This window comes from Electrophorus electricus, chromosome 1 (genome assembly GCF_041902795.1).
Source record: "Electrophorus electricus isolate QZ-2024a chromosome 1, ASM4190279v1, whole genome shotgun sequence".
Taxonomy (NCBI): domain Eukaryota; kingdom Metazoa; phylum Chordata; class Actinopteri; order Gymnotiformes; family Gymnotidae; genus Electrophorus; species Electrophorus electricus.
The window spans coordinates 26220579-26239644 of record NC_137497.1 but is presented as its reverse complement, the minus strand read 5'-3'; the positions used below and the strand labels follow the sequence as shown (position 1 = coordinate 26239644).

The 19066-nt window shown below is 37.5% G+C and overlaps 1 protein-coding gene across 6 annotated transcripts; it reads left to right on the top strand.

Moving 5' to 3' along the window:
* Positions 1 to 830: 830 nt before the first annotated feature.
* LOC113576924 (leucine-rich repeat-containing protein 43) lies at positions 831 to 19024 on the top strand. 6 transcript variants are annotated; one of them, XM_081713575.1, is made up of 13 exons: positions 831 to 1037; positions 1247 to 1489; positions 2924 to 3034; positions 6857 to 6996; positions 7735 to 7973; positions 10104 to 10261; positions 10494 to 10581; positions 11146 to 11300; positions 11480 to 11584; positions 12300 to 12497; positions 15409 to 15505; positions 17930 to 17979; positions 18168 to 18298. In XM_081713575.1, exons 1-12 carry the CDS (start codon positions 918 to 920, stop codon positions 17965 to 17967), a joined length of 1692 nt encoding a protein of 563 aa, XP_081569701.1. In that variant the 5' UTR covers positions 831 to 917; the 3' UTR covers positions 17968 to 17979; positions 18168 to 18298. The 6 variants fall into 6 exon arrangements, with proteins under 6 accessions (XP_081569701.1, XP_081569685.1, XP_081569690.1 ...); XM_081713559.1 differs by lacking the exon at positions 17930 to 17979 and having other exon boundaries at positions 18168 to 19024; XM_081713564.1 differs by lacking the exon at positions 17930 to 17979 and having other exon boundaries at positions 1250 to 1489; positions 18168 to 19023.
* The last annotated feature ends 42 nt before the right edge of the window (positions 19025 to 19066 follow it).

Here is a 19066-nt window from a genome sequence, read left to right as displayed (position 1 = left end):
AAGCATTCACGATTTATATATATATATCTATATATATATATATATATATATATATAGATTTATATATATATATCTATATATATATATATATATATATATATATATATATATATATATATATATATATATATATATATATATATATATATATATATAGTATTTAACTACCTTGTGTGTGAACCATATTGCAGAATTGTCTTTGATGTGTCCTCTTGTAATATAAGCATCCTTTTAAGCATCCTTCTTATTTATATTCACATAACCTGGGCTGGGGGAATTGTGTCATCAGTATCAGAGATTATGCTATTCCTCTGGATGATTTATGAGAGTACTGTCATGGAAGGAAATGCTTTGAATTTACTGACTCAGAAATTATTTTGAATCACATTTAGGAAGACAGCAGATTAACAAGATAATCTTAAAGGTTCCAAAAATGAAATTGTAGTCATGTAAGGTTTTTCAGAAATATATAGGGTAGTTTAACTGATATATTCATGGATAAATTATGATGTCCTTAATTTTGCATGGAACTGTGTGACAGTTCCAAAATAACACATTATAATGGTTTTTAAATTCCTTTGTTTTTTTGTTTGTTAGTTTTTTTTTCTTTTTTTTGGGGGGGGGGGGGTAAGATTTTTTTTAGTTCCTGTGTCTTTTTACTTCTCCATGCTAATTATGTCTGTTAAAGTTTAAAGAATTTCCAACATATTTTCAAAGTAAAGAGAAATAACTAGTATGACTTTAATACCTGCTGCATTAATCATTTGTTCATGCCACAACAGTGCCAATGACTGCTCTGTTTTTTGTTGCCAGGCAACCATACAAAACACAACAGAGAGAAAATCTAGACTGTATACTGTAAAGTTTTATACTGTAAAGAAGAAAAGACATGATCGTTTAATAAACAAATCCCTTTAATGGGTTTGGGAGCATTTTCTGTCCCTATCCTAATGGCCCATCAAACACTCACATCGGCTATTGCCAAGCTTGTTCACAGCCTGTGTTTGGAAAATTATCCCTGTGGCCAAGGAGGCTGGGTGAGTGCAGGAATCCCTAATAACAGAATATAGATTTAGATTTGCATTGTGCTGTAGTCAAAGAAACAGTCAGTATTTATAGGTTTTATTTCTTTGGCTTTGAAGTAGCCTAGATGCTTTATTTCAGTCAATGTAGCCAATACAGGATACCACCAATTGTAAAATTGGTAAGACAAGCCTGAAAACAGGAAAACCAAATTTTGATTTAGCAGTATAAACCACATTTTGGAGAATCTGATGACCTCAGTAGTGAGATTGGAGGACTTGTTCCCGAGGAGGAGATAAGTAATCGGCTAGAGCTCCTACAAACCCCACTGTCACCATGGCGAGAAGAAGGCAGCTGGAGTCCTCAGGTGTCAGTGCTGAAAGAATTGGCAGTGAAGACACAAAACTACCTGAACAGTAACTTCATATATTCATTCTTCACAACTCTACGTGTTGTGGACAAAAAGGTATATTGTAATTTTACTTTTTTGTACCAAAAGCTACTTCATAGTGGCATATCAAAGATAAGAAAATATAAGTTACGTGCACTGAAGCAGACAGGCTAACTTTACTGAAAATGGTTGACGGAAATGACTTTAGAATTTGTCAGATGTGCTGAGCATCTCATGAGCAGGGCATCACATTAAATTCTTTAATGCAAAATAATTTTTAACAATGTAAAATGTTACTTTATTGGCATGATTTAATTTTGTCCCTTGGCAACATGTCATATTCCAATAATAGAACACAGGTGACATTTAGAATTAAATCACTTTTTGGGGCAATTTTATTGTGTCCAGATTTATTAAGAAGGTGCAGACATACAGATGGACATGGATGTGGTGGATGGTGAATGGGGTCTGCTGTCTGTGTCATCTTCTGGAATAGGTCATAGTTGTGGGCCTGATGGTATACTGTTATGTTACTGTCCCTGTCATGTCAGTTGCTGCCAGGCCTTTGATTTATACTTGTAGTTTCCTGTGCATTTTGACATCAAGTGTGACTGTAAACATGGATTGAAGGTTTCTCTATTTGAAGATGCACCCAGCATCTACCAGTGTGGTCCATAGAGAACATTGGCGTCTTACTGATTGCCCTTATACAGGAAATGGTCTAGGATACAGACCCTTGAGTCTAGATAATCTGTTACATTAAATGATGATTTTTGGAGCATGGGGATTTTGGAGCTTTTACTTGGGGTACTTTAAAAACAGATCAACAGGAAATGGTTAGTTAGACTTTAACCAGGATTTTTTTAATTGCATAAAGATATACTTATCTAAACAAATATAACTAAATATATTATAACTGAAGAATTTATCACGGTGATGACAAGCAGTCAAATGTGTCTTGGTAGGTCTTTGCCATGGGTTCTGAGGTAACTGAAGAGACAAAACTGAGATCCACCTGTGTTTTTGCTGCATGCGTATAGAGAAGATAAGTGAAGGAGCAGAGGTGGAACTTAAAAGCATATCTTTCATCTTGCTGCTGAAGTAGGTAGATTAAAGATTGAAGCCAAAGATTAAAGGGGAAACTTCACACCCACAGAGGGTGAAGGAGTACTTTCCATCTCCTTTTGTTTGCTTTCTATAGAATATTTCCTTTATTGCCAGTTACATTTGTCACCTCTGCTACGTGCTCTATGCCCTCAAATTTGAAGTTGAGATAAGCATACAGTTTTGCTTTCATCAGTTTTCACTTAATGTATTTGTGTGTGTTCAATCCTGATAAAATATGTGTGTACATGCATGTGAGTGCATGCTGTTGCTAACTATGTGCATTCGAATTTTATTCACTCCAGTTTCAACTGTTAGTTATGCTGCAAATGCAATCTAAAAATGGCTGTGGCTGTGATTGTTTTAATTGTGTCATTCATGAAGCTACTCACTGATGTGTTTTAGGTTACAATCATTGATAAGAGAATGTTGCTGTTTGACAGTCTGGAAGAGCTGGTGCTGAGTGCTAACAACATTACTGAACTTCCTTCAGAGAACCTCCCGAAGAAACTACGGGTAAGGGCTTGTACTCTTACAGTAACAGTGCCAATGTATTAGTTCTTGCTCCCACCTTACACCACAGCACCTTTAATATCCTCAATTATATTCTTCCATTGTTAAATGGGTGAGTTCCCTGTGCATATTGTATCTTTCTTTGTACAGTGAGTTGTGTAGTAACAAATGAGTACTTTTTAGATGCAAAGCACCTCATGAAACTGGGTTTTAACTCACTCACATACTCACTCATGGTTAGAAAGCAATAAATTCTTCACAAGATGATGGTGTCACAGTTGTGCTTTGCATTGATAATACTATCTGTCCTTGTTGAAATAGATTTTGTGCAAGTAATGTTTTTAGGGACTTTCATTTTCAGCTCAACACCCTTTGAAAAACCAGTGGATGCTTTTAATCCAGTACATTTCCCCTGACCTTCACTAAAAACACAAAGTAGCCTACAAAAGTGATTTTGGCTTCAAATGCATGCCTCAAAATCCTCATTCTACCCATCCCCTTTGAGGGGATCATTGAGGGGAAGAGAACAAGTCACAAGTGTGGGGCAGGACAATTGGGCGGAGATATAGAGCAGTACAGAAACAAAAACAGAAAAGAACGTTGCAGTGGTGTGGGATGAAATAAGATTGAGATACGCAAGAGCAAGGAAACAAAACAAAAGCACATGGTTGAGGTGAACGATTAGAGAGGGGCAGACAACGTGGAAAAGAAATTATAAAGAACCCCCCCCCCCCAATGCACAGCTCCCAAGGTGTGAAAAGGAAGGCCCTGACAAAGCTGTGACAGGACCCTAGGCAGAGGAGAAAACAGGGGACTAGAAAACAGACAAAACCGGGCATTGGACCAGGCACTGGGGAATGGGTACCAACAGGGGACCAAGTGACAGGCTAAACAGCAGACTGCTATTCTCAGGATTCCGTTGCACAGTCTGCATCTCAGGTTTTAGCTGGTGTGGTACACCTATGCACCATTCATAGATATAGCAGTATCACTATGGATTTCCATGGTAATCCAAGGGAATGTTGACAAAATTTGATTGTGGATGAGTATTCCAGTTGAATGTCTGTTACCAAGGTATCACAGCTCATTTTATTATAGTGAAGCACACTGTTTCAACACAGTGTATTGAAGCTTATATCAAATTTACTATTCAGATATGACTAGTGATATCCAAAGCTTCTTACATAATTGAAATGCTGGATGGTGATTAAATTGTTTTGGAAGATTTCCACTGACCTCAATCTTGCAAGCTATAAGAGGGTGTCAAATCCCCACACAGTGTTGTAATGGAAAATTGAAAATGTGTAAAATATGGAAGCAATAATATGAAAGAAATGTTCAAACATTTCAGAACATGTTGCCTTCCAGTAGTGTTTTATTAGTTTGCAATATTTTACTCTACTGCATTTTCACACACAAAAAAAGGAAACAAACAAAAAAAAGAATTATTACAGCACTTTAATGACTATACATCATTAATGAATATGAATGGAGTGTAGTATACAGTGCTATGCAGTTGTGAACCTTCATAATTGTTGCAAACCCCCAGGTGTCTCTGTTCTGGTGTCAGCTTTCAATGCCTCAATTGAGTTTCATGCCTCTTGTCGAACCCTAACCCTAACCTATATCCAAAAGAATGAAGAGCATACTGAAGGGTGGTGTGACTGCCACTGGCCATAGAAAGAGAGCGAGAGAGTGTGGCTAGGTGCATGGCTAGGTTTTCCAGGTTGACATGCACCCCTGCAGTTATGATTTAGTTAAATTACATTGTTGTCGATGCTATTTCCTTAGCATTAATGTTGGTTGGTATGTTGTAATGTTGGTGAAACCTTATAGACACTGTAGCTACAAAGCAAGTAATCAAAAGTCATCAATCATTCCTGCCCTATATGAAGTTTATCATTGCAAATTTGGTTCCTGAAAGAATGGAAATCATTCACATTTGTAAAGACTGCTAAGTATACAGATAGCTAGGTAGACAGATAAGACTGATTAAGCATTCTAAATGACATAAATTATTAAAAACAACTTCACATGGCTGGCACACATATACTCTGCTTGACAAAACAAAATTAGTTTACTTGCTGGCCGTGTGACTGGGCTAACTTTAATGCAAATTTTGCAAACAGACAATGGATGTACCGAAAACTTTATGTTGTCCTTTGACATAATTAAAATGATTAAAAACAAATTTTGTATACATGACCATCATAACCAATCCCCTCATATAGAATAATACTTTAAGAATAAGCTTATTGTTGCATTCCTTTATGGGACTGATTTACTGATCAAAGATATACACAAGCGTGCTGTTATGGGGAAAATAGGTCAATTGTAAGGGCCTGTAACAAACAGGGGCCCCATAAAAAGATTATTCCATTAGATACATTTTTTAATTGGGCCCAATATGATATCTTTTCATGGAGCACTAAATCCCTGGTGGCAGCCCTTGAATATACTTAGAATGCTGTCTTAAAATTTTGTGAAGAGGCAGTCGAACCCAGATATAGTGTCACTATGCGGAATTGCCAGCAAAGACACCACACACTGTTACAGTAGTCGATTCCCACAGATGAAGAAGGGGTAGTGGGTCTGGATGCACTGGCGCAAGATTGGCCCAATTACCTGTTCTATGATTTTCTCCCAAATCCTCCTTTGTTGGAAGCTGTACTCCAAATTTACTAGCGCACCCATGAAGTTCTCTTTGTGGCTCCATAATAGCCAGCCAGACCATTTTTCTCTCTGCTTCACTGCTACTTTTTGGCCTTTGCCACAGAGATCAGATCTATTATTTCAAATGGGGGTGTGGCACACTCATCCAGAGCACCTTCATTTGTGGGTGTAGCCTCTGTGCACAGTGACATTTTAGCATATTATGATATTACACTAAGAAATACCTTGGAGAATGCAAGAACTCCATCTAAAAGTCATCTGTATGCTAACCAATGGAAACTGTTCTCTACCTGGTGAGAGATTTCAGAGGTGTCACTAAGACACCATGATTTTCACCATGTGGTATTATGGTTTCTCCAAAGCCTTCTTGATGAAGGTAGATCACCATCCACAGTTAAAGTCTAGATGGATTCAATTTCTGCATGCGGCAGTGGGCATCTCGTCTCTCAATGTGCCCTGACTAGTCTGTAGTTTTCTGAAAGGCACAAGGCCACCACCACATGCACCTTGTGCTGATGATACAGACACACACAGAGATGTTCACCACGAGAGTGAGAGAAATTAACAATCCAGCATTAAATGAAGCCACTTAAAGAAAACACTAGTGTTACACAAAGAAGAAATATGCTTGCCTTCTAACGTCTAGGGACAGTCAGATGAACTGAGAGGGAAGAGAATCCAAGCATGAGTGCACAGGTGCGTCTCCGCTATTAAGAGAAATGGAGAAACCATCTTCTTTCCAAGAGAAAAGGACCATCACTTTTGACCTTTAAAAGTTGTTCTGAGTACCTGCAACCCTTCCTGCTATCCTCACAGTTTAACCTGTTTAGTACAACAAACTGTACAGGAGAAATGTCTTAGAACTTATTCTGAGTTTAAAACTATTTCAGTTAAATGGAATAGTATTCTTTTTGACCTTGTCATGGATGTGATTACTTAGTGCATTAGGTGTATGCTTTAGGTTTGTGAGAAACTGGGGCATTATTCACATCTTTTTTGCAGCATGCATTAATAAGTACAGAATAGCACAGAAATACTTGAAAACATATTTGAATGAAATCACACACTTGAATGTAATCACAATCTTTTATATGGCTTGGGTTGGCTGACAAACGATCATTTGATGATCTTTCCTTTCTGATACATTAAAAGGTTCTGGAACTTTATGGCAATCAGATTTCCTGTCTCAAGAGTGTGAACACCCATCCTCCTCCTCCTCTCCAGCATCTAGGCCTAGGACACAACTGCCTCGGCTCTCCAGAAGACATCCAGTACTTTACTGCTAATCTTTGGTAAAAGCACAGTTTTCACAAGAGACCTTTTTTAAGGAACCTATAATAGATGCACATTAAATGGATGCATCACACATGCATTTGAGGCTGCTTTATTTCATTATTAGAAAATCCAATTTGCATCAAAACCAACTTGCAACATACAGAGCAAAACTGAAGGACACAAAGAGAAATTAGGAGAAAGAACTTGGAGGAAAATTAAAACAAATTAGAGGATTTGTACCATTGTAAAGTGAGTGAACAGGTGAATTCTAAACTATTGGGAGTCCCCACTGTCTGACACAGCTTCAAATATCACTTGCCCCATCACACCTGATCCAACTCGTGCAGGGATCAGTGATTAGATAAGAAGCTGGCTCAAGAGTGTTCCTTCTTCCTTTTATCCAATTTGATCATGCAATCATTTTATATGTCCAAGATATTATCCATATGTTCATATTATTTAATATAAATCAATGAATCATGATTATTACACAACTGCATTATTGTTACTGTTTGTTTATTTGTTTGTTTGTTTGTTTGGTATTTCAAATTCTACCCCTGGGTCCGCTTAAATAAAATACACAACTTTTTTTTTTTGTTCTCCTTGCACCTGTAACTTATCACTAATTTTTTCTTCTGTTTTGTAAACTGTCAGATTCCCTGTTTTATTGTGTCACATTAATCTAAAATGATACACCACATTCACTGCAGTAACCCAGTTTGCACAATTAAATTATGTTCTTTTGCTCCCTAAAGGCCCAAGCTGGTGTCTCTAGATCTGAGTTGGTCTGGCTTTACAGAGCTGTATGCGCTGGTGGAGACTCTGTCAACATTGCCCTGTCTACGAAGTTTAATTCTAGAGGGCAACCCTCTGACACTAACACCACTGTACCCGGGCTTTGCACTGGACAGCCTGTTCCGCTTGCTCTATCTGGATGGAACTCAAGTGACACCAGAGACCCGCCATCGTGTCAATGGCCTTGCACAACTCAAAGGTAACACTTGAGTTGTGTGTGTGTGGGGGGGGGGGGTTGTGCCACTGGAGCAGTATGAATCATTTGATATGAATTTGCACTTGCTAAACTATGTTAGAATCATCAGGACACCTCCCTGGGTCTGGTCAAATTTTAATTACATTTTAATTTAATTCAAGTTTCACTAAAAGCCACAACACAGTCACAGCCATAATCACAGCTCAAATGTACAGCCTGTGCAATACAGTTATTAATCATCTACAAAAATTGGAACACCACCCATGAAGCACAACCTTTACAAGTAAAATAATGTTTATTGATTGATTAACAGTAAGAAATGCATTAAATAGTAGAATGAAGGAGGGAAAGGTGAATAAGGACCATAGATATGTAATTTTCTAAGACAGAGCTTTAACAAAAACAAACCAAACAAGGCTTTGGTGAACTGAGCAGGATTAAGAAAATAAATTTTGTAAGGTGGTCTCAAACCCAGGTCAGCTGGGTGAGCAACCACGCTCTAACAATGGTGGGCCCGTGTGCCGAACAGTTAGAGCTTGGGTCAGGTAAAACAAAAAGGAAAAACTAAACACCACGCCGAGCGTGGAAAAAAGGGAGAACAAACGACGCCAGGGAAAGAAATGGCAACCCCGATGTACTGGGGAAAACTCAAACTAAAACTTCCCAAACAAAACCAGAAAACAGGGAGGAACTTGAATGGCTAAGGGAGGCCTCCGGAGAGAGACAGACTCGAGAGGAGGGGACGTGTGAAAACATGAACACCCTCACAGCACAGAAGTGAGGTGTAGCACGATAGCTCACAGACCTCGATACCTTGAACTACCAGCTAGCCGCTTGGCTCATAACTTTGGCAAAGACCCAGCATTGACTGGCTGGTTCACTGGGCTTATATAAGGTCTGTTGGTTGTTAAGCCTGATTAGTGGCGTGGTTGACTCGAGGCCTCCCTCTGGTGGCCGGAGGGGCCTCGGCCTGGTGCCAACCCTCACAAATTTTAAATCAATTATTAAAACAACAGAGGAAGGGAATTCATGGGGACTGATTACGCCACAAAACAAAGGCAGGCTACAATTCCCTAAAATAATTATAATCTACAAGAATTACAGCTATGAGGAAAGCTGTGCCTTACTCTCGGTCAGTGAATTCCCCAAATTCAAAAGATGGCTCAGTCAAAGAGCTGCCTTTATCCACAATCTCCTTGGATGACGGTGCATCCTTACCAGAAGGCTCTGCATTCTGTGCCTATCTTTGTTAAAGATTCTGGAACTAATTAATCGCTGGCCAAACGACAAACACTTGTCTCTTTCAGTAACAAACAACAGCAGTAACAACAACAACAACAACAACAACAACAACAAACAGCTACTTAAAAATATAGGTAACTGAGACAGAGTGTGATGAGGGCATTAATACAAGCACAAAGTAAAAGAGACAACAAAACAAATAAAACACTTGGATCTAACTATGCACACTCAAAGGCATGCTTATGCACATTTATATGCTGACATGTTTCTCCAAAAAAAATTGTTCCTTGTGTTTTCTTAATTATTATTTTCATAATTTTTAAAATGAATAAACACTACACTAACACTTCCGTTCACATCGGTTATGCTACTTGGGAACCACACCATCCAATAATTGTAAAACTGAAAAAAGAAATCTCCGTTATGCAGTGATTAAGAAAAAAGTCAAAATTACCAGAAGTATGGAATGTGAGTAATAAAGTCAGAATCATGGATGTCGGGTGATCCCCGAATGTTATCACAAGTTTAGTAATCATCGCAGCGTAGCACAAATGACATTAAAATATTTTCAAACAAAATCTAACACAAAAGTTTTCAGTGTCGCTCATAATTACCGCAACTGTAACCCTTGTCTATATTGTTACTGACAACTCTGGTCATTGTAGTTTTTCCCCATTATCTCTTGTAATAAGCTAGTCTTTGTCTCTTTAAGCTGTGGAGAAATCTGGAAAACAAAACCAACGAAAAAAATAAGTAAAGGTATCTTGTTAACAGAGTTGTAATAAATAATGGTTAAATTTAGTGCAAATTATTATTGGAACACTTTGTGTACAACAAGTTTGTTTACTAGTTTTCTGCACTACCGCTGAATAAACTCTGTTGCATTTGAAGGCAAGGTTTGTACAGACGCTGATGTCATCGTGAGTGTTAAAAAGATACGTGGCATTCCTGCTCTGCTGCTAAATGATGGCATACCTGAATTCCCCCTCATCAGTCACAGCTATTCTGTCTCCTATGAATTTCTTGATCGACTTCAATACCAAAAAAATGTATGTCACACGTATTTTCACATTGTTTTCAGTCAGAATGGCATCTTATTTTGACCAGCTGTAAGCTTGTGAGCTTCAGTACACTTGCTGTCAAGTCAAACAGACACATTTAACTTAACTCAGTTACAGAGACTTGACTATAAATTCAAGTAACTGGTAATGTGTGCCTAAATAACTACACATACAAGTATATTGTGTTTCTCACATTTTTCACATCTCACATTTCTTACAGATTAAAATGGAGGGTCATACTTTGGCCAATATCCCTCAGAATCCAAAACTGGATCTCTTCAAAACAAGTGGAGAAGACCAAAATCAAGGTTCACTACTGAATGGGAAACCTTTATGTCACCCTCATTTTTAACTCACACTTTGTTATATGGAAAACAGGTGTCTGTGCATAACATGAATATACATCACAAGTATTAAGCATGATTAGCTCAGCTTACTACTGTTTGTTTCTTAAGCTTTCATTAATATTTGTCAAAACACGCTAGTATGACAAACATATAGCACCATTCTTTTAATGTTATAATACATATTTAACAAAATGTGTTGGAGAAGAGGGTATGAATCAAAATTAGAACATGAATCAGACATGAATCAAGCATTGAAAATACTTGATTCATGCAAAGAAATGGAGTGTCCTTGCACACACCAGCAGAATTGTATAACTTGGTCTAAAGCTTTTGAGTGTTTTCCTTCTCTCTTTGTTTTTTTCTTTTTCTTTTATTTTTTATTAAAATGTATTTACTTTAGGTGTGCTGATTTTGAGAAATGCCCAAAGTGCACATCACCTGGCCACTGGCCACCACCCGACTGACATTTATGATGTTACACAGAAACTCTTATTTAGTTTCTCTCTCTCTCTTTCTGTCCCTAAGACCTTGGCATTCCATTAGTGATGAACAGTACTCCAAAGCAAGGATGGGCTGAGGTTATTGAGTTTAACTATTCCAGTACACATCGTATCAGCAACCTTGTCACTCTCAAGAACTTCTTTCTCAGAGGTCTTTGGCTAACTGTGGAAGAGGAAAAGGTATAATATCAACACAAATTAGGCTTGTACAATTTTTACTTTACAAATTAGGCTTGTACAGTTTGTGAGCCAGGAATGGGTCTCAAATTGTAAGTTCAGAATAGGATGAAAAGCTTTAACTAAGGTTATATTTATGTGTCTTTTATTTGGCAACATCAGGTATCTTATTTTGTCTACAGATTCTATCATGGCCTGCACCTTCTGCAGAAGGTACTGGAGCCAAAACATCAACAGATAAGAAAAGAACAGAGGTAGAGGACGGTTTCTATACATTAGGCCTTGAGGTTGGACACTTATTACAGTAGTGGCACCCTCATTAATGTTAACATCAAATATTTGTAGATAATTCTTCAGATAAAAGCAAACCTTGAAGCTATTTTTTATGTAATATATGAAATCAACCTCTAAGAGAAAACAACACACAAACACAGCCTCACTAATTATGATTGTTTTATGATTTTAATCTTTTTAAAGTAAATATGCCCCTAAGCTCTTGCCAGAATAAGATAGTCTTGACTTGAAGTTCCAACTGTATTTTTGTCCAGGAGAGGGTGTTGCTTCTCTTAAATATTTTGAGGTGCTTAATGTATAAAGTTGGAACTCAGAATCTCTGAAGCCATTGTCTTGAACTAGAGAAACCCTTTGGCAACTTTGCCTTAAAAAATAAAGTTCTGAATAATTTATAAGGGGCAATGCTATTAGGAAACAATTTCTGAATATCAATTAATTGATGTGCATCTTGCTTTTAGAGACTGCTGACAGATTATACTAATAACACTAAGCAGTAAAAACATTATAAGATATTTGATGATATTTAAATGCATGATATGCACATTACAACCAAATGTATTGCTAAGTATGTGTCTAACCAGCAACATTTTACCCATAAAGAGCAGTTCTCTGCAAATTCAGTGCAAGTCATGTACTTTCAGAAAATATGTGTAGCTTGTTTGATATTTAAAAGTGCATCTTTATGATTTTCTCTACACTCTGTACCAGGGTCAAAAATTAAAAGATAAGAAGAAAAGGGAATCCATCCTCAACTTGATACAAGAAGCACCTGTCAAACGAACCCTTGGTGTGATTCATGTGGAACTCAAAGATCTGGTAGGAGGAAAGGACAAAATTCAAGTGGAATGTGACTTAGGGGTGCTGTTCAGTGAACAGACCATCAAGACTGCAGTAACCGCAGAAAAGGTAGGACAACCCAGTCCCAAGGACTACTGGAAGTTGTTCAAACAGAAAGCCCCTTTACATAATCCTTTATCTGCAGAAATCTTACTACATTTATCATGATACAGTTTTGTTGGTAAGCTATTTGGATTAGTTAGCTACGTATATTTTCTATACCGTTTCTATACCATTTCAACTATATAAAGAGTATATGAAATGGTTTCAGTGTTATTTGATATATCCTTTTTTATGTACCTCAATAATAACAGAACCTCAATAATAACAATAAAAAAAGAAAGTGCATGTACTAAAATGTCAGCAATTGTAGTAGTACCAGGTAAGTATAATTAGTAGTTTATGTGTTTTTAAATGATATGCCACATATGGATACTCCCTGAGTGAACTGGTACAGTACTAATTGTAGGACAGTCTCATAATATTAATGTTTAAATCAAATACAGCATTACATATGTCATTGTAAGAAGCTGCTTTGAGTAAACTGTTCATTAGCTGCATACTAGCACAACACTGGGCAGAGGACTGGGCCTTCAATGGTTCTTTTGTAAGAATGATGTCAGATGGGATATTTCCAGAAATCACAAGTTACGTGAGTGGTTCCATCTTCTCTCAGGACACGTTTCCTGTCAACACGCCCACCTTTTGACACACCCACTCTCCTTTGCACCCACTACTCTGACCTGCATAGACTCATGTCTCCTGGTGAACAATGCTGCGTGATTTTAATCACAGCTGGTGTGCATATACAGAAAGAGTATCTCTGGCACATTGGCTCTGGGCCATACCTCCTCTGGCCACGAGAGGTCAGCTTCTGTAAAAAACTTAGTCCTCCCCCCTCTTAGGTCCTCACTCTAAGGAAACAAGGAAAAGATGCGAGGATGGTGGAAATAAGGCTAAATGGTTTTACAAACTAAGATGTCTTTAGGCTTGTTCAAGATGAGCTGTGCGTCGCCTTGATATATATTTTTCCCTTTCTGCTCAAAGGAAAGGCAGGGTAAGCTCCATCCTGATAACACTCTTTGTTGCTTCTGACATCAGGATTATGACCTTTGCATGCAAGACCTCAAACTCCTCGATGGATTTCAGCCAATGGAAGCCCCAGTTTTCTGGTGCTTCCATAGAGGGCAATGTTGCTCAAGCTCCTTGGCAGACCAAGCCTTCTCCTCAAGAAGGCAGCTCTCATTTTCAGATCTGAGATGGTGGCGATCAGGAACTCACAGAGGAGCACTGGCCACGGTATCCTTGAAAAAAAATCCTGTGCTTGTAAAGCCACGCAGTGAAGTTTACTGGAAGGCCCATCTTTTTAACATTTTTCAGAGATCCCTCCAGCTCCTTGCAGGTGTTCTTAATAAATGTTGTAGGCCTGAGGCGGTATCTCTCTACACACCCGCACAAACCAGCCCCACTTCCAATCACCTGACTGCTGATCACTTGCATCTGTGCCTTGTTTGCCTCTTTGGGTTCTACCTCTGATCTAAGTCCACAGGAGCCCTCGTCTAATGCTGCTCAAACTTATTGCTCTCTGTGTAACTGGTGCCCTGTGTTAAATCACTTTGCTCCAAAAATCTGTTGCGTCTACATGCCTTGACCTTTACTCTCGGTGCATGGTGCTTTTCTTTATGTTTTGCATTGCCCCAGGTTATTGGTTTGGCTCATGTTTGTTCTTTATGGAGAATAAAGAAACTCCAGTTTACACACTCCCATCCCACTTCCTCCATGTTGTCATCACAGATTTTCAAACAAAATATGTTTACATATTTTATACAATAACAAACAGTAGTTGGACATCTTTAATGTTGCCGCTTTCTGATAGACTCTTGAAAATGTGCTGCATGATTCCATGGAAATGTTTAGCCTAAGCAGAGAGATAGAATCTTTGAAAGCAGTAAGTTCACAGCTGTTTGTACATTTAATGTGCGAAAATGACCAGAAATTCTGTATAATATTTACTAAACACTAAAGTTTACAAACACTGATTTCTGGAGGCTTCTCTGCATAGAAGCCCTGCTTTAGCATCTCAGCCAGGTACTCAAGTGATATAGAACCCTGGTTATCTGGCTCAGGTACATGAAATTAAGCTCAGCTATAATGTGGACTAGCTGGGCTTCACCAAGAACTGGCTCAAAAATGCCTGCTAAAAACGACAGAATTGTCACATAAAGCTGTGGTGGTGTTTATATATGTTGACTGGGAAAACCAGGAAGTGAATTTCACCTCAACCTTGTGTTCATGAAGGCCGGTGACTTTTTGTAAGCAGTGTATATAGTGTGCTTACATGATGCTCTTGGAATATGGGACGCTCTCAAGAGCAGTCTAATATTCCTGGGTTGTTATATAACCTTGTATCATAATCAGAACTAATCCCATGAGATGGTTGCCAGTATCTTTCTGGATTAACCACAATGACTTGCAAATGTGCTTTGTATTCTCTATCAAAAGGATTCCCTCATGTTAGCATATTTAGGTTAGCATCAATATCTGGCTTTTTTGTGCATATTTAAATGCTCAGAGATTCGATAAAGCAGTACATCTTCAGTCTTCATTAGAAGACAGCCAGTGTATCAGCTGTACAGACAGTCAGTGAACGTTTGTTCCACCACTTGGGTCGTAAGACAGAGAAGATCGCAAACCAATGGAAACCAAATTCAAAATCTGATAAGCAAGTGATGAGAGAAACTGAAAACAGATAAGAATTTAACCACTGCTCAGAATTACAGTACTAATGCTTTCAAGCCTTCATGCAGAAACACAGATGAGAGGGATTTAAACACACTTAGTAATGCACAGCGGTGTGTGACAAGTAATCAGAATTCCAGGAATACCAGCATGAGGAGGCAACAACCTGAACAGTCATGACAGCCTCTGCTTCTCACATTCATGTCACATCTTACCTTGTCTATAACAATTTGTTCTATAGGAATATACCAATAAACCCAAAGAAGATATGAAAGAGGACAAGAAAGAAAAGTCAAGTGGAGATACAAGCGGTCAAAGGAACAGAGCTTCTTCAAAAGGTGATAACTTGGCATAGATTCCATGTGTCTCTTAGTATCTTAAAGTATCTTAAATTTCCGATAGCAAATATATGATATAATCATGTAAAAGTCCCAGTTACTTTCATTTCACTAGCAAACATCAGAAGCATTAAAGCTACACACAATCATACTGAAATAGCTTAGGTTAAATGACAAGTAGAATATAGATCATTCACACATTTATTTTGATACATGTTTTACCCTGTTTGAGAGACAACATGCACAGTGAAGCTAGCAGTACAACTCTGTGGGGTTGTTTCAGGTTCTCCTGTTTTCTCCCCATGTCCATCATTCTCATTAATTCACCTTTGCCTTTACTGCTCAGGTTTCTGAGCCAAACAGTAATGTTACAGCACAAGATACATTCAGTGAGGATCTTATATGCCAGCTCTGTTTGGTCAACTTAAATGTATCTAGCTCTCTGAAAACGTGTTCCCAATGCAGGTTTCTTTTATATATAAAAATCACGATCCTCAACACTCAAGAACCTTTGTAGAAATGTGACAATGTGGTCCTAGTCATTATTTCATCAGTCTCCATCACTGCAAGTGGTGAGTGATGAGCCATATGTCTTCTATTTATAAAGATCTTCCTTCCTATATTCATGTCCAGGGTGTTCAGCTGACAATTCTAATGGGTAGTGACATGTTTCAAATACTGAATGTCATTAAGCGTTTCCTGCTTACTAAACATCAAAGGCAGAGACATCTGCATATTTTAATAGATAAAAATGTGTTTCTGATAAAATTACATTAGGCAACAAAATTGTAACTTTTTTGTTTCACAAACAAAAAAAAGTCGCTTGCGTAACATTGAACAGTTAGGAGACGGACGCATGTACAGAGAATAGTGAGATTTATTAGGGGCAAATCCAGAACTGTAATCATTGGAACAGTCAAGGGTCATCAAACCAATGTGGAGAGACTGGGAATACATGATAATCAAAAAGAAACAAAAAGCACAATGAAAAAAGAGGAAGCAGGCTACAACAAAGATACAAGCATCGATAATAAAGATAACTAACAATGGCGATAAAAAGAAGGTTCTGAATCACAGGTAGAGGCTAAGATTTAACACAATGACCAGCAAAGCAAACAGGGACCAAGACAGGGTTTAAATACACATACTAATAAGAATTTAACAAGACACAGGTGCTACAAATGAAGGGCTGAGAAAATGAAACACGGAACCAAAACAAATACATGAGACAGGGTAACCATGGCAATAAGGACGCTAAGAGGGGCCAAATGTGAGTTTGTGACTATATATTGTCACTATCAACACAAAGAAAAGTTGTTACTGTACTTTTTAATCTGAAGTAGAATGTCTTTTTTAGAATTTTTCTCTCATTCAAGTTATTTATATTATGTATTCATAAATAAGGCTGTTATTACACTTACCATATGTACAAATAAACTTTCAAAATGAACAATGCATGATTTCTACCCTTATTTGGCCTCAGGAACATCCCCCTTCAGTGTCCAACTGTAGTCTGCCAACATAGGAGGTATACACTTTCCTTGGGAGCACATTTACATACTATACATAATGAAATACAAGTATACTAGAACAAAAAAAAAAATAATACGAATGACAAAAATTTAGAAAATATATTTGGATTAGTCATGCAAAAATACATAAAGTGTTTTTGCAGAAAGAAAAATCATTGTTGTCCAGTGTTATTATTGTAAATAGAAAGCAATATAGGAAAAATACACCATCTTGATTATGCCAATACTTAAAACTAGCCCATTGAAGATTGCTTTATTTATATTTTCACTTTATATGCAATCTATGAGAAAATCTTTGATCCATAAAAGGTCCATTATTTGATACAACAATCGGTAAAATGTATCTGTATAGTATTAAATGCCGAACTAAAATATGTACATCACATTCTGGGATAGGTTTTAGACTGTCATACATACACAATTTCACAAATTGCAAATATTTCATATTCAGTGCCTCCATGTCTTTTGCATAAATGTATTTGTTAGAAACATCATTAACAAATATTTCCATTGTCTTGCCCAGTCATCAAAGCTATCTGCAGTTAAGGAGCTCAGAGATTGTTTGATGTTATAGACTGAGATGTCTTTAACAGGGGTTATGGAAACATTGGTGAAAACACAGAAATTTTATGCAGTTCAATATAACACACACACACACACACACACACACACACACACACACACACACACACACACACACACACACACACACACACATATATATATATATATATATATATATGTGTGTGTGTTTGGTTTTGTTTTACACTGATGACACTCACCTGAGTGGGTCTGGAACATTTGGACCCAAATGTTTTATTTCCTCCCTTTGGACCTTATAATTGTTTTTAACCTTTGAGTAAAATCTGGTCTATTTGCCCTTTTAAAACAGCTACATTCAGGCATTTGGATGCTCTACCTCAGAGATAATGAACATTACAGGTGCTTGCATCCATTTTTACATTACTGTGTAGTGAAACCTGTGATTATTGTGCCAAATTGTATCTTCAAATATCTTTCAAAAATCTGAATAATCCCAACAGATTTGTTCTGGAAATTAATAGGGGATTTGGAAACATTTTATTGTTGTTAAATTATACAATCAAGTCTTTTGTTGCTTCTTTTACCAGAAAAAGGCAAAGGGCAGAAGGACAGTGCAACTGAGGGCCCAGATCATGAAAATATCCCTTCCAAAATGGAGCATCTAATCGTGGAGTTCAGCATTGAACTGGAGAAATGGTCCTCTGTTGACCAATACCTGAAGTCAAAGAAATAGTCAAGCTCTGTACTTAATGTCCTTTTCCACTCGGCACTGCAGTGATGTTTCAATTATCTTTTATAAACAATTAAATACAGTGCTTTTCCTCGGTGTTAACAAGAGCTCTTAAATATGTGTTAAAACTCTTCGCCCCTGTTCCTGTGCTGGGGTAAGAGCATGGATGTGTAGCTAGCTTCTGTTGGAACTTTAAGTGAAATGATACTTGTGCTGCTCATGGCAGAATCTGCACTACTTATTGTAGTTTGCTCTCTATTTTCAAAAGCCTGAAAAATATTCAGTTGTTTTCTTTTGCTCATTTTTTAGGCTATGTATTTGCTTGTTAACACAAGGTAAGATAAACATCAACATTGCCAGTTGCGATTAAGCTCAAGAAATGTTGATCGTGGAATGACCTGTAGTCAGTGATGTTAACACCAATCATCAGCCTTGGAATATATTTACATCATAATATATTTATTTCATATGTAAGTAGAAATAGTGGACAGAGCCAAAAAAAAATGCATCTCATTCTCAAGCACATTATTAAATTAAAAGACTCCAAGGACATTATCTGATGTTGTCACAATCTTATTTTCAACATAGAATGTTAATGAACAAGACCATAAAAATGTATGCATGGTGCATACAGGATTACGTCGGCCAGTGCCAGTGTTCCAGTTCAATAGCCCCAACCATGCCGGTGCTATGCCAGTGTTAATGCTGTGTTAAGAATAATCTTGTCAGCAGTAGCCTGGTAGTCAGAAAGTGACC

Coding starts and splice junctions, on each gene's coding strand:
- LOC113576924 (XM_081713559.1), top strand. CDS start 918: ATGGGTTTGGGAGCATTTTCTGTCCCTATCCTAATGGCCCATCAAACA. Junction 10,262..10,493: donor GACTTCAATACCAAAAAAAT/GTATGTCACACG, acceptor CATTTCTTACAG/ATTAAAATGGAGGGTCATAC. Junction 12,498..15,408: donor CTGCAGTAACCGCAGAAAAG/GTAGGACAACCC, acceptor TTTGTTCTATAG/GAATATACCAATAAACCCAA.